This window comes from Chroicocephalus ridibundus, chromosome 5, assembly GCF_963924245.1.
Source record: "Chroicocephalus ridibundus chromosome 5, bChrRid1.1, whole genome shotgun sequence".
NCBI classification, from domain to species: Eukaryota; Metazoa; Chordata; class Aves; order Charadriiformes; family Laridae; genus Chroicocephalus; species Chroicocephalus ridibundus.
This window is the reverse complement of record NC_086288.1, coordinates 28,744,150-28,766,472: the sequence shown is the minus strand read 5'-3', so window position 1 is coordinate 28,766,472 and position 22,323 is coordinate 28,744,150. Positions and strand designations below refer to the sequence as shown.

The following is a 22,323-nucleotide window of genomic DNA, read 5'->3' as shown; positions in this document are numbered from 1 at the left end:
GGGCACACAACACAAGAGAAACTTATTGGACTGCCAAGTCCTCTACTGAAACTCCTCCGCATCTCGTACCTACTGAAAGTAACAGGGCTGGGAGGTTATTGGCAGGTTGGTCCCAGCCATTTCAGGTGGCCTTCCAAGCAGAGAGGCTTTTCCAGGCTTTATCCCCCTGCTGCCCAATTCCACTCGCTGTATCCATGAAAAGATTTGAGTCTCTTGACAGACAACCCCCTCATACAGAATTTGGCACCTTCAGTAGATGCTCGAGGGTTCAGTTTTGGCCTGTGAAAGACTTTAAGCTTTGCACAATTGCTCCTTTCTCCCGGTTATTTCACTAGGATATTTTTCAAGTGTCAACATGGCAAACCTTCAGACAAGAGATAAAGAAGTTTATATTTTATTCTTTTTTGCTGAACACCTTAGGTTAAAAAACAAAAAACAAGAATAGGAGACAAACCAGGATGTAAACTTGAAAGGCAAAAATATATAAGGCAGCTAAAGTGTTTGTGAATATAAGAAGCTTTATGGTAATCACAGTATTGTAAATATTTCAAGTACCCTGATTACAGAAGTTGGCGACATGCATTCCAGTCATCACAATTTTCTTGGTATAGAAGAAGGGTATGACATTAGACAGGCCATATTAACACAGGTTTTATAGCAGATAGGTCACCAAAGTAAGAAAACATCCTCTCTTTCATGAAGAGTCCAAATTTATATATAAAGAAGAAAAAAAAAAAGTCATGTAGAGATGCATACATTTTCCTAAGGTGTTTTTGTTTGTTTTTATTTAAAAAAAAAAAAAAAAAAGGGATCAAAAGGCATGCATTTGGGTTAACTCATTTAGAGCTCTTTAGAAGCTCTAAAGTTAGTTAACTCTTTAGAATTTAGAGCAAATTCATTTGTTTTCAGTAAGATTTAAGTAAAAGTAAGATTTAAGATTTCAGTAAGATTTAACAACCCAGGACCTAAGTTTTTCCTAAGGTGAAAAAAGGCAAAAAGTTTGCTGAAGCGTCAAAATCTAGCCAGTACATAGCATGAAATATTAACGCTACTGCTGCTGCGAGGCCTACCTGGCCGCACAACTACCCACAGGTATTTCCCCATATAAACAGGAAGTTAAAGGCTGAAAAGGGAATTGGTGGGGTTTCAAGTGGAAAGCTTTTAACAATTACCTTTTGCTTATACACTGGTTCGAACACCACCTCTTCTGCTACAACGCCAGTGAACCAGAAAAGGGTACACATACATGGACTGCGGATGCTGTTTGATCAGAAACATACTAGTGGCACGCCAATATTTACTATTAAATAACAAACATCCTATTTCCAGTTCTGAAGTAGAGGTTGGAAGCAACTGTTGATACCAATAAGAAGTCTGTAGAATATTACAGTCCTGCCACGTACAAACACAACACCTATATAGACCTGTTTTCTTCTGCTGATTTCTTTCAAGAAAAACCAGCCCTTCAACACAGGCTTCTACAGTACAGCAGATAAACAAACATGAATAACTACCTATCCTCTTTGGTCCATTTATCATACTCGGCACTCTTTCCTAGTGAGGGTCAATACCAAATGAGAAGATTTCTCCTTTGAACTACTTAAATGTGAAGTTTACAGTAAATGACACAGTTCCCAAGGAGAGCGTTCCAGGGCAAGCCAGTACAAAAGTCACTTTCTTAATTTTTAACTGAAAAATGCAAAAGCAGGGCCTCCTAGGTTTGTAGGAAATATTTATGTTGTTATTAGTATGGCTGCAGAACAGACGGGAGGCATAAGGACAATCTCCATACAGACGTCGATGAAGAAAGGGAAAGGCAATTCAAACTCCACTTGTTTTTGCCAAGCTCTGAGAAGCATCCTTTCTGACCGCTGTTACATACTGCGCCGATAATAAACTCAGCCTCTCCAGCATGGAAAGTTTCAGAGCTAACCAAGCCTGCTCCTCCCAAGGTCCCTACTATACTAAAACTTTCAGAAGACTCACCTTACTTCAGATAAATCTGACAAAGCTTGGCAGATGCTTATCAACAAACACAATTTTGCATGTCCAGAAGGTGCACCAAGAAAAAAAAAAAAAACAAAACCAAAACCCACAAAATACAAACAAACCCCAAAAACATTGCTTTCAATGAGGACTCCAGCAATGAAATGGTTGCCATGTATTATTCCCGTGTTTATAGACTACCATTTATAAATGCACTGTTACACCTTTTTAAAAAAAGGTACCTTTTCTAAAAGGCTGATGCTCACGAGGCGAGGGGAACATCTGGAAAGGAATGGTTTTCACCAAAATAATCCATGGTACTGGATTAACATAAACTCAGGCAAAGGTAATTCACTCTGTAGTTAAACTACAGCTGTGAAAGGATTTTGTAGCACTCTCTGGCTAGACACACCATCTCATCTGACTCTTCAAGTTCGCTTGGCTGCTCCGCACATTAGAAAAAGTATTATTACTGCCACCAGTTGTCTTTGAACAAAGATAAAACCTGTATTTTTGAAGCCAAAAACGTTTCTGCTAAACCTTTAGGGAAGCAGTTAAAATTTCAGCCCTGCATCAAGGCACGGGAAGAATCCACTGCCCTCACAGCCCTTTATTTTCTGGGAAACATTATAGAAATAGGGTTTAGTTTTGCCAGTTTTGTTATATTAAGACTTCAGGTGAAAATTTTAGAAGCCTTATGAAACGGTGGTAATTTGCTAGTATTTGCTGTTAAAATTATTTATTAGAAGCAGCTTACATCATAGGTTCAAATAAAACATGGCACAAACCAAAGTCAGCTTTTAATCTTGACCAATATATCAGAGCATCAGGATACAGTAAATTTCTCAACAACAAATCCCAGCATCGTATATTGTCCTGGTTTGAGGGTAAAACAGATCATATTTTCTGTTCAGTAATTTTACTTCTTAGCTAGGCCTCTTCTAACTCTCTGAAATTAACAGCATGTTGTGTCTAAAATGGTTTGTTCAGAGTGATAAGACAGTTTGTGCCAAGGAATGGTAGCAGAGAGGCTCTTGCTTGTATTTACTGCTGTAACATCCAAGGTCAGCTAATTTCGTTATTTGCCCCGTTGGAGGGTCGGAAGTGGAAAAGCACAGAGGGGTCCCACCTGCGGGGAGGAGCGGACAGGACAGGTGACCCAAAACTGACCAACAGGGTATTCCATCCCATCTGCCCAGTATAAAAGCTGAGGGATCAAAGGGTCAGCTCTCTTCCTTCAATGGCTGTCATCCGAGGAGGACCCTGCCCGTTCACCTGCCTTGGATCCGATCCGTGTGTTCCTGACTCCATCTGTGGAATCCAGTTCCCACCCATCGCTGAGTCCAGTCTGGGACTTCCCCAGTGCCTGCCAGTGTCGTCATCCTGGGACCTTAATACAGTTTTGTATATACTGTATCTATTTTCATTATTTTCCTTTTTATCTTATTATTAATATTTCATTAAAGTAGTTTAGTTACTTCTAAACTTGTAAATCTCTTTATCTCTCTTCCTCCTCTCCGTGTACGACAGGTTGGGGGGGCGGGAGCATCTGTCGCCGGCCATTGGCCAATTTGGCCAAAACCACGACATATAACATATGTCTTTATGAGGGAAGATAACTGCTATAGGATAACTTTTCCTCCACAGTCCCTCTCAAGAAGTTTTTCATTAATATAATCCATTGAAACAGTTTCCTCTGGTGACTTATTTGTGACTATGACAGGTGCCCACTGTGCTAAAAAGCCTTCTCTTTGCACAGCCTGTGCCTGAACAGAAGCTGATGGCGTAACCACCAAAGCTGCTTCGGAAGAAATGCCCTGCAGCACAGCTAGTGGAGATATTCCTGGAATACCCACTCATGCTTCAGGTAGGTGAACAAATGCCGTCAACAGCACCTGCAGGTTGTTGGGCTTTCTCATTTGCTCTTCATTTCCATCTATTCAAAGCACCTCTTCAGCTCCTTTGGTGTTTTTAGTTGCCAGGAACATCCTTCCAGGTCATGGTGTCTGCGTTCAGCCTGTCTTTTTCTTTTTTTTTTTTTTTTTTTTAAAGTATCTTTAAGGCAACTCTTCACCACTTCACTTGCCTTTTTGCAACCAGAAGTTCTCTAAAACAAGGGATCTTTGATATACACTTTTCTAATTACAAATAATTAGGGCAAAGATTTATTAGCTGCACTAGCAAGTCCTTTTTCCAGTTGTTGTTCAGTATGTTGCAGAGACAGTAAATGCATTTAAACTTTCTTCATAGGGATGTGTGTTGCCCCAGGTTTTTATTATACCTTATGATTTATATGAGCACCGAGGCAATTCACACTTCAAGTTACAGTATCCGTCCATCATTTTCCTCAAATGTATCTAGTCAACTGAGCAACCCTGGAAGCTCCATTTTCACTATAAAAAAAACCACATTTATCTCCATTATCCAAATTAATTAACCATGAAGGTGATCCCCCCCCCCCAAGAACTTACTCCAGACTTCTAGTGTGGTATCTCCACTAACTTTTCTGAAGCAGTCAGTATACTTTTGTCACACTCAAACTCTTCCAAAGCTTATTTTCATTCCCTGTCACTCACATCAAGAGATTCCCTTGCTCTTGATTTTACAGGTTTGATTTTACTTTTACAAATGCAATATTCATGTGCTTCCTAGCCAGCTTTACAGGGCAATGTGCGTCTTCAGAGGGAAATAAAAAAGCATGAGAAAGCAGCAAAGAAAACAATATGCCAGAGACTATTGGAGATGAAAGACAAAGCCATTTATCATTACTACAAATTCCAAAGCTTTTTAACTGATAGCCATCACCCTCAGTTTTAATTGTCATGCCACTATGGAAAAATCAGATGAACCAAGGGCTAGTAAGAGAGCCACTTCCTCCCAGTAATTAGAAAATAGACCTTTCTGATGGTCATGTTAGAGCATTGGTAATAACCACGAAAGATTCATATAAAAGCTTTTTTCCATTTTTCTTACTGTTGCCCAAAGCAAAGTACAGTGGACACACTGTCTGTCCCCACTTTCAAGGTACCAAAAAAAAAAAAAATCAAAAATCATTTCCCAGTTCAACATATCTTGCTGCTATTTCAAAATAAGTAATTTTATGGTGGATCCTCGTAATCCCACAAACCATTCTTCCTGTAGAACACCTCATTAGAAGACACAACCTTTAATTTTTGAAGGGAGATTTCTGTATTTCATGTTTGGCCAAAGGCCTGTGAATTGCTAAACAGTGCTTTAATTATCCATTTAAAAGAGTTCAGTAAGGTGATCACAAAATGCTTGAGATTGCGAGGGACATCTGGAGGTCATCTAGTCCAAGCAGGGCCACCTGAAGCCAGCTCCCCAGGACCACATCCAGATGGCTTTTGAATGTCTCCAAGGATGGAGACTCCATAATCCCCCTGGGCAACCTGTGCCAGTGCTTGAAAACCAGAAGAGTAACTTACTGTGAGAGTTGTCAGTTTGTGCCCATTACCTCTCGTCCTGTCACTGGGCATTACTGAGAAGAGCCTGACTCCCCCTTCTTCTTCCCCCCCACCAGGTATTTATGCACATGGATGAGATCCCACTGAGCCTTGTCTTCTCCAGGCTGAACAGCCGAAGGTCTCTCAGCCTCTTCTCATACAAAAAGATGCTCCAGTCCCATAGTCATCTTTGTGGCCCTGTACTGGACTTCTTCCAGTATGTCCATGTCTTTCTCAAACTGGGGAGCCCAGAACTGGACCCAGCATTCCAGGTGTGGCCTTGCCAGTGCTGAGGCAAGGGGAAGGATCACCTCCCTTGACCTGCTGGCAACACTCCTCCTAACACAGCCTAGGAGGCTGTTGCAAATTCTCTAAAATGAACTATAAAAACTCCACCTCCTTCAACTCCCATAAATCCGGGCTGGGGGGGGGAAGTTTAATACACATTCAGAAGCCATAGGAACTGGATTATAACCAAAAAGATATCCGCAGAGTAACTTTCTGACTGTCAGTACTTCTAAGATTAGCCTATGTTATACAAACAATATCCTATGGTGAAGCATTGTCTGTGTCAATAGGATACAAGATGTGAGGTTAATACTGTAAAAAAAAAGAAAAGTCACATGCATTTAAAACTTTTGTTAGTGACAGTGATAACCCTCATCTTCTATGTGGTAAACAGACAGTATTTACATGTGAGGTAGGTGTCACCTGAGATTCAGAGCTCCAGGGAAGCAGCAGTACCTTGTTAAAAAGGGTAAGAGTGTGTTATTCCCTAATGTGCAAGTTCTTTATGTGTATAAATTAACTTTTATTTCCATTTAGGTTTCACACAGAAACTGTTGGATATGGAGCAACTGCATAGAGTCCAGCAAAGGGCCATTAAGATGATTAAGAGACTGAGGCATCTCTCCCATGAGGAAGGGCTGAGAGAGCTGGGGCTGGACCAGATGACCTGCAGAGGTCCCTTCCAACCTCAAACATTCTGTGCTTCTGTGAAGATGTCAGAGTTCATATTTCTCAGTTGTGAGTGATTGAGAAAGGGACTTCGACATATCATTCATAAAAATTAAGGATACTCATTCCTCCAATGAGGTGGCGAGCAGAACGTTAAGTGACAAAGAAAAAAACCCGTATCTGCTAAAGTAGCCAACAGCCCAGAAGCTGAAACTAATGTCTCAACTGACATGAAAACAGGTACATACCCTTCTGCAGTACAAACGTGTTGAAGTTCACTCTTTCTTTCCTCCCTTTACCAAAAGTAACCTCATCTCAGTATGCTCAAAAGATAGCATCTTAAAGTCATTTTCCCTTCCTAACTACTGATAATGTACGGACAAACAGTTTAAAAGTTGTTACAGTTAACAGAAACTATAAGCACCTTATCGCGGGAAGCTTTTCTTAAAAAAGATGCAGAAAGATCACTCACTGATAATCTAAACCAAACTTCGGGTTATACACACAGAGTACATGAGTAACTAAAAATTCCACCAACTGCCTTTGCCAGTTCTCTGCTTGTTGATAGAGCCAAGCTCCCTTGTCGCTACCGCACGCCTTCTGGCCCTGCTGCACACAAACACCTCTAAGATATTTACCTGAGCCACTATAACTCATTAGGCAAAACACTCCTAAAGCAGCCCTCTGCTTCTGATTTCTAAACTAGATAGGATTCCCTAAGCAACACTGTACTGCACTGAAAACACACACCCCTTGCCCACTGGGCTCTTCATTTCTTCTTCCCAGCCTCCCTAGCTGTACACCCAATATACCTTGCTCTGCCATTAGGCTCCCCTCTAGTAAGCACAGACACCGGCACTTGCGTGACACAGAACAGCAGGTCTCTCGGGGAAGAAAATAATGCTCCTACGCGGATCTGGTATGTACATCTTTAGTACAACCAGTGTGATTTTTAATATTAAGACTTACTCTAATTACACCAGAAAAATAAGTTAAACAAATTTTATATAAGGCAACCTAGATGTGCTTGTTACTGGAGAAGACTCATTTGTAAGAGAGCACAGAAAAAAAAATGTGTACATGAAAAGGCTCCTACTTGTTTTTCCAACGATAAAAACCAACCGTACATACATAACAGAGAAAACATTTTAGACTACACTTCTGAAGACACAGCAACAGAAGAGCAAACTACTTCTTGGGAAACCAGCCACCTACAAACTGGCAAGTCCCTTTTCACTTGCTAAATGAGAGCATTGCAAAGTAGATGTGTGCTCTGCTCAGCATTAAAATAAGAGATAATGCTGTCCTGTCCTAAGCTGCGTAAGATCAGATATAACAAAGCAGTTTAAACCAAAGAGAAATCACGCGCTGAAAAGGATGGACAAAATTATAAGTCCTAGGATGGCAACTTGATTCACAGTTTACTCAAGTTAATGAAAAGACTCCAACTCCCGCAGATTTCAGCGGGTTATGAAACAGGTCCTGCAGAGGGAAACGTTCCAAGTCACAAACAGCAACGCCATATTTTGATACCTAATTGCCACCACTGCCTATGAAGAAATCCCTGGTGTAAAATAGAGGACAAATACAATAATCTCCCTTTCTCATTTTAAAAATGGCATGAAAGGAACAATAAAAGAAAGTTATTGAAGAGAACTAGATTGTTCCCAGCTGTTATCATAAAATACTACAGCTGTTCGTGTCACTGCAGCTAATGACCAGTTGCACTTTTTCAAAGGTTTTAACACAGTATGACCATTGTAATCTACATCAAATCGAAACTTGGCAAGCATCATGGAAAAAAGACTAAAAAATTATTTAAATTCTCTTGATTAAAAAAAGAAATCTGTTCATGGGGGATTTTGTGTTTGGGGCAGATAGGAAGGGGTTTTCTATGAGTGGTTCTGCATTCAAATTGTCAGTTATGTTAAACTGCTTAAAAAATGATGGTAAACAAAAGGTACTAAATTAGTAAAACTGTCTTTTCAAGTAACAAAAGCAGAATTCAGCCAAGAAATCCCAAATTTATTGTTGAAAAGAGGTGTGCTTTGTAAAACTATCTCAAGTCCAAAGTGGATGATGAAATATCTTTTCTCTGGAGCTAACAACAGGGTGGGCTTCCCCATCTAGAAGCTTTTAATTGTTTTGTTAACTGTACTCTATGTGAGCCAAACCTGATTTTTTTCATAAGGATTCAAATATACAAATGCAAAGAAAAGGTTAAAGCAGTAAAAACCCCACATATATAGATGCATAAAGAATTTTCAGATACAACTCTCTCTACTGGAGCATTACTCCTTGACAGATAAAGAAAAAGCTAGCATGTATTCCCACAGAGAATCTCCACAGAACCTGGAACATAGCATTTCAAGTAATCTTATGTCATTTCTAGAGAAAAGAGTATATACGTATACAAGAATATATGTTACTCTCTAGCCGTGTGCCTTCACCTCCAAAATCACCCATATAGAACTATAAGACCAGAAAAAAGCTACAAGCTCCTGCATTGCTGCTTCCCCCCCCCCCCAATCTAATTACCAAAGAAATCACTAATTTATTAAGAAAACTACCATTCATTTCACCCATTTGTCCACTTCAGGACAACTTCCAGAAAAACACTTCCAGAGGAATTCAAACACTTCAGAGGAGACTACCACCTAATCATACACAGCATACACACATCTTCATAGGAACTAATCTGAGACTCAGTAACAAGTAACCAATATAGCCACAGCAAAAGAACAATAAAAATAAAGCATCCCAAAAGAGAAAAATAATTGTTAAATGCCCACTTATAACCAAATACAGCAACGGAAAACATGTTAGAAGCTGAGCCTCTTTTTCTCACTTTGGACCACTTATCTAGACCACAAAGGATTTCTTTCCAAATGATGGTTACTTCAAAACATTAATAACTCAGGAACTTTGCTTTATCCGGCCATAAAATTACTGAGCTGTCACCATCAGCAAGTAAAAAAAAAAAAAAAAAGTTTAAAAAATGTAGAACTTACCTTCAAAGACACTCACAAAAGCTAAAATTAAAAAATAAAATCTAATTACACACTAAATTAGGCCAAAAACCTGTAGTTTGAATTCTATTAATTAAGCCTATTGAACAATGTCCAGAGTGAGTGTTCGGCTGTCTGCAGCATCACATCTGCATAACCCATTATTAACACATGTTATTTTCACCATTCCAATCAGAAGTTCAAAGTGCACTTCCTTTCTTGTGGCAACACTGTGCAGGCTTGATATTTTTGTATAATAGCAAGTATCAGAGCCAACACTATAGCAGAATTTGCTCCATAGCAGGTTAGGCTTTTTTGCTCCACTCCATCAGTTCTACATTGTGCAACAGTCAGGACGACTTAAGGAAAGTATTTTGGCCAACACAAATCTGATGCAATAAAATGCCTAAGCTGTATGCCTCCAAAAGACGGGACAGAGAAAAAGAACATGGTGTAGAATACCGGCATTGTTATACCGATACCTGTCTCCATCAGTACATGTTTAATCCCATTATAGCATTTCTCAGTTTTGAAAGCCTTGTAATGCATCAGACTTCACTTAGGTTATTAAGCCACGTATACCTACCTGAAACATGGAAAAATAACTGTTACTATTGCTAAGATTTAATGCAGCCACATTCTAGCACAGTTTTTCCTTCTTTCTTCCCTTACCACAAAGAAATTCATATAATCTCTAGGCAGACTAGGTTCTGCACCTTTTATGCTTAGAGTTTAAGGTAGGGGTTTTAACGTTCACTCATCTGTGGTGAGCTTCAGGGTTTTTTTTTCAAGCAAATACTACCAGTTTCTCCAAATCTTCCCTTCTCTTGCTAATTAACGTCTGTGTCTGTTCATAAAGACACCAAAGCACGCTTATACCACCTCTCTTCTCAAGTTAACCAAAAAACACCACTGTCTATGCTTGCCCTCAGAGCTTTTTGCAAACTACACGAGTTCAAACCAACAGTCACCCCGCTAGTTTTCAACGCTACTGCTAAGCAACCTGCAAGCAGCAGCTGAACTGCAAAATAAGAGACATCCTTCTGTGACAAGTTGGGTAGAGGTTGAGCAGTACGCTGATCGTGGAGCTATTGACTGAAAAGAAAGCTACAGTGTCAGCAGCTGGCTGCAGAATTACAACAGAATTCAGAGGAAGAAGCAGAACATACTTCCCTTACTCTCACGTGCTTCCCCAGACACCTACAGATGCTTATAGACACACCAAAGGAAAGACACCCTGTTCAGTGAACCTCTTGCATTGGGTAAACGCACCCAAAGCACAACTACCAGGCAGCACTGAGGCGGCTCGACGTACTTCGCAGTAAATATAAGAGCAATAAGGAGAGAAAAGTTGGCAGAAGCATAGGAAAGGAACAGTTGGGAAGAGAAAGGGCATATTGAAACACAAGAGGGAGAAAGTATTAGAGGAACAACTCGCTGAAAACAAAAGCAAGCTGCAACAGAAGTTCAGTACAGCACAGTTTTATTTCTAAGTAGAAAGAGGTTTAAGTGGTAGACAATCCTCAAGCTAAATGTGTTCAAAAACTTCATGAAATACACCCAAAAAGGAAAGAATACCATCTATGCCTTAAGCGCATGCAACCCCCAGACACCCAGGAATTAATTTCTAACTAAGACCACTAATTTTGACCTCTGGTGTCTTTCCACTCTGCTTCTTGCCCTCTCCAGCTCCAAACATAAATGGTATTAGTTGGAAATTAGTTGGAGGTTCTGTTGGCATCATAATTCAACCTTAAATAAGACAGTCATGTTCTCCTCTCATACAGCAGTGTTGCCATATCAACGCTAACATGCCTAACCTTGCTTATAAAAATAGATATCATAGTCAGATGAAAATGCACGTAAATGACTGTCAAGGAGGTACTATTCCGGAGGTGTTATTTCAACAGTAGCGGCTTTCTAGTGGAGGAGTAACTAGGGTAGGAATAAGTAGTTCAGATTTTTATCTTTAAAAGAAAAAATTACCATCATAGCACTTATTGTCTCCCTGTTCCTCCAAATACGATCTTCTACCTCTTCCTTCACTTAATAATTAAAAGGAAAGCAACACGAACATACCTGGGGTACAACCTCCAGCAATAATAAATCCGATCGCTCAGTGAGCCATGCACTTCTGTGAACCAGGCTGCATATACGCTATAAAATTCTTCAGAACTGGGATGATACTTTCCACCATTATTGATTGAGTAGCCATAATATTATCTTTTATGGGGGAAAGTCAAGGTAAATGACTGATTATCAGAAGAGGAAATGACTTAAGTGTTCAGCTGAAGAACCATTATGCAATTGTAACTTGCCTTTGACTCGGGAAACCACATACAAAAGAATATAAGAAGGCACCTTTTCACGAATAGGATTTGAAGTGGCTTTTACTTCAGAAACTTGTGGCTTCTTTTATGGCATGCTTGAGAAAAGCATTTGCTTAACTTTGTATCTTAAAATACTCCTAAGGAAGTACTTTTCTCCACATTCTTTAAAGCTATAAAGAGGGAACTGTCCCCCACTACATGCTGCTTCAACATTACTGGGAAGCTTTGGATGAATTAATATTCATATTTAAATGGAGTACCAAATTTAAATTGCAGTCCTGCATTTGTACTTTAAGTAGGAGCCACTCAGCAAAACAGAAGAAACTTAAAAAAAAAAAAAGACAACTTTGTGGTATGCAAGCTACAGGTACTTATTTATTGACAAAATGACTTCTGACAGAAAATCCTTTTAGAAATACTAGCTGGGAAGGAATGTTACGAGTTCTGAAAGTCACGGAACTACAAGAAATAATTTAAAATATCAAGTTATGTAATCAAAGGTAAATATATTTTGCATTTGATCTTCCTGCCACAACCTGCACAGAAAGGCACGCATAACTGTGCAACATCTATCTCTCTGAGCGGCACGCATGTGATGGAAGTAGATACCATTCAGTTTGGGAATGCATAGAGAGGAAACAACTGTTCTCTACAACATCCCCCTATGGAAAATGACCTCAACTGGCTCATATTTTCCAATTAAGTTAAATGTTGATAACATCCAGCATGAACTCCTCTTTCAAGTTTCTCACCACCACCACCGTTATCAAAAGCACCAGCTCTCTTGCTAGGCTTAGCCAAAAAAAGAGCAGGAAACAGAAGACAGCTTTAGCCAATGTGGAATTCGGGCGCATACAACACGTTCTTAACACAGAAACAAGGTAAGTTTGTCCCTCACCTCACATCGCAGTCTTGAGGCTCAGCAAGCCACTTTCAACATACCGAGCACGGGAACAAGCCTCCCACCTATGCAGTGCAGCAATAGCTACATACGAAAGGCACCCTTACGCGTGAGCACGATCCTTCCCCTATGCCTATACGGCAAAGGACTTGTTTTGCTAAAGGGCTTATTTACAAAATGATCTTAATGACTAAGAGGCTCAGTGAGTTCACAAATCAAAATAAATCACCAGCTTCATTCCACAAGCATAACAGTGAAGCGCTGTACTTTGGTTTTGTTTCAGTTTCTCATTACTACATTCAAAATCCTTTACAAGTGTTATATACCCATCACACACATATACAGGTTTACGCAGCGTAAACCACATAAAAACTGCAATGCCCAAGCAGCTTCCAGCTGACAGAATCCACTGGTCTAACAAGTATTAACTTAGTTTTGACCATGAGATAAGAACAAAATGGTTACCTATAAGAAAATAACAAGCCAACCTCATTTTCCTTCCTAAGCAGCCATAAAGCCTATGCAAGCATACTTAGTTGTTTTCTGCTCTCAGCTGCATCTCATATGGCTTGCTTCACAGAGGTACCAGGGAATCTGTGATTATAGAGTTACCAAAGCTGAGGTGGAGGAACACCCATCCCTTCCAATGAAGGTGAAAGTGTACGGAGGAGAGCAGGTAATCCCCAGCTGTACCAGTGCCACCTTTCTGACACAGATGAAGGTGGATTCTCTTAAACCCAGGTGCAGGCTTCCCCAGAGCAAGCAAGTACATTCCTAAGTACTACAAGGATAAATTAATTAAAAGAAAATTAGAGTCAGCTTTCCTATGCCAATGAACAGCTACAAAGCAACTCTGTCCTTTCCTTCATGAGGATCGGGCAGATACTGAGTTTTCAGCACCCTCAGAGGAGGGGGGCACATAACCATTTGATCTACTGTTATTAGACAGCTATAACTATCCAAGTAACACCGGTCCTTGTCATACATTTCCTAATGCTCAAACTTACACCAAAATATATACCTAATTCACCAACGCTACCGACATTCAGGTCATCACACAATTACTCAAAACCACAGAAGGGCAGCCCAGCACTTTCAGGATACATCTATGCTGGGAAAATTGCATTTGATTCCCAGAGAGACAGAGGCAGGCTTCTGCAATACACCGATGCTGGATTACAGCCTGGAGCACAAGCCTTTGGCGAGTACACACAAGTCTCCCTGGACTAATGGAAACTCTAAACTTAATTGCTATTTCCCATTATTGACAGCAATTTTACCTTTCATGAATCTGAAATTAACACTGATGGCTAACATATTGATCATGAGCTGGCATTCATATTATATTACAAACTACGGCCAGTCTGAACATTAGAAGACCATTAACAGTGACATGGTTTGAAGTTCAGGGACAGCAGAGACCAGCGTCTATTTTTTTGGGTGTTGTCAATTGTTGATATAACGCAACGCACAAGAGGAAAGGAGACTGCCAACACCAAGGTTCACAAGCCATGGCAGCACCCCATCTAAACAGCTGCGATGGAGGGATTTCATTAAAACTCCACTTTCCTTCAAAGCAAAAAATAAAAAAAAAAGCAAACCAGGGAAAAATAAATCACGAAAAACACTCACAAACCACTCAAAAGCACATAACCATCTGACCTGCCCTGAGGAATCAAAACAATCATTGTACCTAGCTAACAGCAAGATTTCCAAGAAATACCGCCTTTACTTCTTTGTATGACTGCTCCAGTTCACTTTCAAAGTTTTTATTTAGGATTACTCTGCTTTAGAGCAGTATTTCTAGAAGGCAGTAACGCAACACTGAATATTTTGAGGAGGTCAAGTAACATGATACACAGCTTTTCCCTCCAGGTCAGTGGGGTTCAAATCTTGCTAATGTCAGTAGTGCCCAAAAGCTGTTGACATCAGACAGCTGGTATGTGACCCATGAGGAATGAGCCAGTATCCCCAGTCCAGTTTTTCCTGGACAGGTATTCCTACCTTCACAAGAACAACCAAGCCCATGCTCTGGCTTGGCAAGTCTCAGGAATTAAAAGCAGTGTGGATAAGGAGCAGCTTTCTCAGTCCTGAGGGAGAACAAGAACTTAGAGACAGTTCTGTCCAGGTGAAGGCTGCCTCATACCTCTAACAAAAGGGCAAGGAATTTCAATTTGTAAATACATCAAGTCAGCATTTGCCGCAACAATACATTGTACTGAGCCTTGATCCTGTGAACCTCTGAACACACAGGTTATCTTATTAGCAGTCAACAGACCATTCCAAGCACTGCTCCTCTACAGAATCACAAAATCCAGAGAGTAAAGTTGACTTGTCTGATTTGCATCATAGCATACGTACCACCTTAAGGAGACCACAGAGTAAATCAAAAAAAGTACTTCTCAAACTCTAACTGCATCCACTGGATTCACATACAGGATCTTCTTTCCCTTTAACTCAACAGAACACAATTTTGTCAACTTTACCAAGAGTTAATTCTCTTCTGAAAACTTAACGTTGCACACAGACATGAATTTCTTCTTTACACTGCTAACTGCACAACAGTGTCAGATCCAAAAATTTCACTCCAACCTTCAAACGTAATTGTGCGCAAGCTGCATAACAGAGGTGGGAGAAGACGAAGACCTTATAAACACTAGGGGCTCCTGAGCCTTTTTCCCCTTCTCCCAAAAGCACGTTTTATTTTTGATTCAAATCAGTTTAAGCGCAGTTCAGGCAATTCAATAAGTAAAACCAAAATGAGTGCGAGATGAAGCCCTCACCAATGGAAATACCCTACTTCTCAGTATATTTGAGCTTTTGAAGCATGAGAAGACAAGAAAGAGAAGCCCACAGCAACCCCCCCAAAAGGCAGCTCTCAGCCACAAGCCATCCGCACCAAGCTGCTGGAAGCGTAACCTACCCAAACCCACCCCACCATTACGCAACGCAACGCGCCGAGCCAGGATTTTCACCAACCAGCCCAGAATTGTTGTTAGAAGGAGACACCTCCTGTCATGCACCAGTAAATCGAAAGGATTTAAAAAAAAAAAAAAAAAGAGCCAACCAAACAATAAAAACAAACAAACAAAAAAAACCCACACGTGCAAACAGAGAGTTTAATCCAGAGCCTGCATACATATGCTAAAACCATTTCCCTTCCAAGTAAGATTTGATATGATATTCTAACTTTAAAAAAGTTGTATCTCACCAACATCAGAATATGTTTTTCCTCTTTACAACTACTTGCATAGGTGCTTACAAGGTACCTGTTTTTTTGTTATTATTATTATTTCTTATTCATTTAACATTGCAAGCCTGTTTCAGTTGCTCATCTCAAAAAGGTACAAACTATGTCCTATAGGAAAGAAGCAACAAAGTAATCTCCTCCTATCTCTATTATTATTGACACCAATTGTTTTCTTACTCGATTTCCTTACAATTTATACAAAGGCAGTGTGAAGTGTCTATCATATATTAAAGAATAATCCTATTAAGAATCAGTTTACTATGTACTTCTCTCTTCAGATGCTATTTTACGAGCATAAAAGGAATTCAATATTTATTAAAGGACTGAACCAGTTAAACAAATCTTCATGTCTGCAGTGAAACACTGACATTATGAGGCAACAGTCACCAGGTGAGATGGACACCTAAGCAGCATGTATGTTTTGTTCTTTTTGCTCAATACTTTAACTCAGTTGAACAAAGTTGATTTCTGATCTAGTTGCGTTATAAAAATATCTAACTGCACATACTGCTAAGTTTTCTTAGAAAAGGTGCTTTCAGATGTTTGAGATGTTACATGTGTGAAAAATGCAATGAGCAATTACTGACAAAACACATTAAGATGTGCTGAAACCATTGAGGGTTTTGTAAATATAGAGATAATTCCTACTCATGATGAATATCGACTCAAGCCAAAGGAAGTTCTGACAGCATAGATCAGGACACATGGCCATCTGTTAGGACCAAGGCAGATTTAATTAAAAAAAAAAAAAAAAGAGTTAGGCATCCCATAATCATGAAGAAGTCTCCCCAACAGGATGGTCATTTATTGTTCCTACAGAACTGTTTCAGGCTTCTAAAGCCTACTCTTAGTGTGATATAACAGACTGACTACTTCAACAAGCAGTAAATATTCCAGATATCAGAAGATAAAGGTGAATTCCCAAGTAATTTTTTTAAAAAAAATATTATTGTGCTTGTATTTACATTTCTTACAATATCTAAAGATTTATGATTTCACTTGGAGAGAAAAAGAATTAAGAGGGAAAGAGGCATAAGAAGGCAGGTGTAAACACAAATACAAAAACATAAATAATATGCCTTTCTGAATAATATTTACACTGAGTGTTTAGTTTTGGTGTACAGTCATGTAAATACAAAAGTGTGTATATTCCAAGGCCATTTCAATCTCCAGCCTCCTGGGTTCTGGAAGGATGCACACTGCATCTGGGATTTGTGCTTTCCACCATAACGCTCGGGATTGGTATATGGGTTATAACCCAACCGGATGAAATACCCCGTATCCAAGCGTATCCAGCTATGTGGCCAGTGTAGAAGGCGGAAAATGAAAATAAAAAATTAAGAAGAAAAAAAAAAAAGACGACACAGCCAAAAAACCAAACCACTAAACGCACACGCACCGAGCAACGCACATGTGCAATTTAAATCAGGCACTACCCCATTAAATAAGACCTTGGTCTGTACTGCGGGGCACAATGTGTTGTTAATCCACACTCTAATTTGTTTATCCGGCCGAGGCTCGCAGCACACGCATGCATACCTTCCAAACCCAGCAAAAAAAAAAAAAAAAAAAAAAGAAAAATTTAAAAAAAAAATAATCATGGAGCCGGTACGTGTTTGTGCCGAGCACCCCCACGCACATCTGCACGCACACGCGAGCGCAGGGCCACGCTACGCCTGCCGGATAACTTCACATCCACGCAGGCCGGGCCGTCAGCAAGAGACGGCGATGGAGGAGGAGGAGGAAGCAGCAGCCTTCGCCGCCTCCCACAGCGCCCGCGGCCCCCCTGCGCCCACGGCTCCCCCCGCGCACGCACACACGCAGACCCGGCATCCCCGCCGCGGGTGCCGCGGGGGCGTCCCGGCTCTCCCCGCCGCGGCGGCGGCGGCCCTGCGGGGAGGGGGGCAGCTAAGCAGCGCAGCCCGTCCCCCCGCAGCGAGGTTTGGGGGTTTTTTTGTTGGGTTTTTTTTTTTTTTTTGAGGGGGGTGTGTGTAGGAAGCGGAGGCTCGGCTGTGGGCGCGGGGAGGTTTCCAGGCATCCTGCTGGATGCGGGGAGCCGAGCGGCAGTGACAAGCGGCGGCGCAGCCTGCGGTTGGGGGGGCGGAGGGGGGAGGATGTGCTCCGGGGAGCGCAGTCCGGAGGAGGAGGAGGAAGGGGGGATGCCCGGCGGAGCAGGCGGGCTGGGGGAGGGGGCCGAACCCTGCCCCCCTCTCCCCCAGGCAGTGGGGCGGGTGAGGAAGCTGGGGCTCCCCCTCTCTCTCACGCCAGCCCTGTGCAGCGCCTTCAAGGCGGAGAGGGGGAGGCGGCGCGGGGGGGGGGGGGGGGGGGGGAAGGAAGGGGGGGAAATGCTGCAATGTAGCGGCGGGCGGGCAGGCGGGGGAAGCCGCAAACCCTCCACCGGGGCCCGATGCAAGCCCCCCCGCGGGGGCCGAGCCCACCGCTTCCAGCGGCCGCGCCGCCGGCAGCCCCGCCGTACCTGCCCGGGGCGCGGGAAGGTGGGGACGGACGCGACCCCAGCCGGGGGGGGAACGGGGGGGGGCACGGCGGGACGACCCGGCCGAAGGAGGGGGGACGGGGACGCAGCACCCACCTTTCACCACCCTGTCCGTCGTCGATAACTTGGGATCAACGGCCTTATGCTCCGACATGTCCGGCGACCGGGGAGGCGGCGGGGCTCTCCCCGCTCGGGCAGGGCAGGCACGGGCTGAGGCGGCGGCCGCCGCTGCGGTCAGGGCTCCGGCTGCTCCGCTGCGGCCGAAGTTGCCGCGTCCCGCCGCCGCTGGCTGGCTCGGCTGGGCTCTGCCGCGCGGTGCCTTCCTCCTTCGTCTTCCTCCACCCCCGTCCTCCTCCTCCTCCTCTTCCTCCTCCAGTTAATTATTGCTCGCTCTCAATCACGCCTCCGGGTTGCTTAGGACGGCTCACTCTTCCCCCCCCCACCCCGCCGCCACAGACCCCGGCGACAACACCCGCGGCGGGGCGGCTGTCAGGCAGCGCCGGCAGGAAAAGCCGCGAGTGGACGCGGGCAGCAGGAACAGCCAGGTTGCACACGCAGCGGCCAGCCCTGCGCTTCCTTCCTCCGCGGCGCGCTGCCGGCTGCTCCGGCTCCTCCCGCCGCCGATCCCCGAACGCCGCCGCCGCCGCACTGGATCGGGATCCGGATCCGTCTCTTCTTTTCCCCCACCCCGCAGGGTCTCGAACCGACACCGGCCGCGGCCCCGCGGCGCTGCACACGCTCCGCGGCGCAGCCCCCCCCACCCCACGGCCCCGCCGCGCAGCCCGGCCCCGCCCTCCCGGCTCCCGCAACCCCGCGCCGCCATTGGCTGCCGCCGAGCTGCCAATCACTGTCAGGTAGCCCCGCCCCTCCCCCTCCGCACCGCCCAGGTGCACCGCCGGCGCCCACCCGCGCCGTGAGGACCGGCGGGGCCGCACCGCGCCGCGCAGCCCGGCGACACGCCGCGGGTCCCCGCCGGGACGCGGCCCGGCAGGCGCGGAGGTACCGCGGGGCCGTGGGTGGAGCCCGCCCCCAGCCGGCGTAGGCGGCCGCCGCTTGTCACTCAGGGTGGCTGCGGCGGCCCGCACGCCGGGGAACCGCGCCCGGTGGCCGCGCCTGCGTGTCGGGGCCGCCCCGCGGGCGTGCGGGCGGCCGCCGAGGGGGTGCCTGTCCCGAGCGGGGGGGTGTCCCCGGCACGGTCACACGCGGGCACAGGCACAGGCGGGGCTGGCCTGCACGAAAGGGAAACTGCTGAAAGCATCCTTCGGTCCGGGGGGTTGCTAATGCCCCCCCGGGTGAGAGGCTCCCCGTTACGGATAAAAGAAAAAATACACCCATCTCCCCTCACTGGGCGTCTTGCCCGGCGCACCTGGCGCAGGTCAGCTTGCCGAAAGGGCTGGCAACTCGGCCGTGCTGCTGGGGCCCGTCCAGCCCCACCGTCTCCTCGCACTGTCCGGCAAGGACAAACGCAATGGTCAGACGTGGGGTGAGAAGTGCTCATTGTCCCTGGTTGGAAGAGGACAACTCTTATGTCATGTTCCTTTGGGGACTGGAAAGTAATTTACATCTGTGATGGTGCCCCCATCGCTCCAGACAACATAAATATTGTTTAGGGCTTGTTTATACATGTAGTTGTTCAGGAGGAGCTATTCCTGACTAATTTCATGACTAATTTCCAGAATAAGGCTGAGCTGTTCCGGTTTAGTTTAACGCTCTGAGTTTTAATTAAAGAGGAAAATAGGGCACACCTATTCTGGAAGAGGGATGTTTACAGAGTTGTTGTTGAATAACTTCTGTGTAGATGAGCCAACAATCAACAGACACCTAGCCCGGCTTCCCATTTCCCTCCAGGGTGATGTACAAGTTGCTTGCTTAGCAGATACTATTGCTTTAGAAAGCCACGAAGAAAATAAGATGGCAGTTATGACACACATTCCCTGCTTTGATTTGCCTGACATTTGTAGGGGACGTTTTGTTGGCTGTCCTTGTGGTATTTTCACTGAACATGGGAGGACATTGTATGCGACTGACATTCAGTACAACAGCATGAGTTCTCAGCTTGTTCCGACAACCGTGGGGAGCTCCATGTGGTGTGACCATCCTTCTGTCCCACGAGCACAAACTAGCTGGGTAAGAGAGTTCCCATCTGAGACTCCTGTCGTGATGAAGATGAATGAAACAGAGCTAGTGCTCGAGCAAGGGTATTTTATATATGCCCAAACAAATCCTGAAGACCATGACAAGTACGCAGAAGGGTCCCCATATGTCAGGCGTACTTCATGAAGCACCAAGTGCACAGAAAGAATCTGGACAGAAAAACGCCTCGATCTTCATCCCCACTGCCAGGAAGCACTGCTTAGCGGCACTGGCTGCTTGGACATGGAAGGAGAAGCAGCATGTTAGGAATGCAGTATGGCCAGTAAATTCAGGTATTGCCTACACCTTGTGGGCCACAACTTCGTGAGACGCAGAGGACCAGTTTGGATCCGTTCTTCTGTGACTGCAGGCTGTTTGCGTGAGTCATCGGGATTCTTCTTGATAGGCTGCAACAACAGAGACTCTGGGTCTCTCCAGCTTACGCTTGCTCCCCCATTAGTCACAGGACAAGACTTCAGCTCTGATTTTTTAAGAAGAAAGTATGATTATTGTTGCTGCTATATAAGGCCACTCAGTGTCACAACTCCAGCATGCTTGTATTAATTCTGAAAGCTGCCTTGAACCTTTTTTTTACAGTTTTCCTTTGCTTCTAAGTTTTCAATTAAAATATGCCATTGCAGGCTAGGTAAAGTTCTTTCATTTTATCTTCTGGAGGGTTTTGATTATGCATCTGAATGCTTTTTAGTCTTCCTTTCCAAGCTAGAATTCCCATTTCATGCAATTTCTTCTTCAGGAGTTTTCACATAAGCTTTCATAAGACAAAGGTGAGTACCACTGCCAAATACCACCTATCATGCCACTTCTGCAAGGTATGTTGCAGCCAAGATTCAGATCATGGGTATAAGACCTCATGACTACTCTGTCATGGTGTGGTGCAATCTTAACCCCATGACTTGTTTCAGGAGCATTTGCAAAATCCTTATCCTTGCAGTGAAGGAGGCAAAGGAAGAGAGAGAAATCATTGAACGACACCTTTGATCTCTCGTAATGGTGACAGACTGTATTCTGTTCTGTACTTCAGACCTATGTTAGTAGTAAAGGTTGTCTAACTATTCCTTATTACTTAAATCTGTCCTTTTCCCCCATCTACACAGGTGGTCCTTCAGCTTTTTCTCACAAAGACCTCCTTTACCGTAGAGGGATTTCTTTCTCATGGGATCTGAGTCCTATTAGATTCCTTCTTCTCACTTAACAGCGGGAGGAGAACATGAAGATCACATCTTTGAATGGAAAGAACACAGTCTGTGGATTCTGGGAAAATTCTAATGCACTCGACCTCTTGCATCACCAGTCCCTAGTAGCATGGTTAGTCATTTCACCCCCTAGTAGAACAGAAGCCCAGCATGATACATTGGAAGCTCTGATCTTCTGAAGAGCCGTCACTTCTGATCACAGATTTTGGAGACAAGGTCTGTGAGAGCTGGGGGAGAGAGAATTTTTTCAAGTCCAAAATAAGTCAGTCCCCACCTCTTTGCCTCAGATGAGTGATGCTTTTTCATTTTAGCTGAGACACGACAATTCTTTTAAGCACACAGCAGTTCCAGAAAGCAGCAGCATCCAGCTGAAGTGGAAGGAGGAATAAATGCCCATACAAAGAGAAGGCAGTAATTTTAAACCAGGCTTTCATAAAGATGTACAGACTAACAGATTCCAAACTTTGTCGTAGGTCCCATGAAAAATTAGCCATCAGGTTGCCTGCATTTTATTTCAGCAGCAAGATGAAGATTATCTTCTAGAAATGTGACCATATGTTTGCACACTGACTCAGCCAATTAAGAT

At 43.8% G+C, this 22,323-nt stretch overlaps 1 protein-coding gene across 2 annotated transcripts in view; it reads right to left on the bottom strand.

The window, feature by feature from the left end:
- Window positions 1–18,748, bottom strand: part of PPP3CA (protein phosphatase 3 catalytic subunit alpha) — a 200,743-nt gene extending 181,995 nt beyond the window's left edge. The window contains exon 1 of one of the 2 annotated variants that reach the window (XM_063335805.1): window positions 18,487–18,748. In XM_063335805.1, the coding sequence (XP_063191875.1) occupies window positions 18,487–18,544 (58 nt within the window). In that variant the 5' untranslated portion in view covers window positions 18,545–18,748. The remainder of the gene's footprint in view (window positions 1–18,486) is intronic. The other variant, XM_063335806.1, reaches the window with a different exon arrangement.
- Window positions 18,749–22,323: the final 3,575 nt, after the last annotated feature.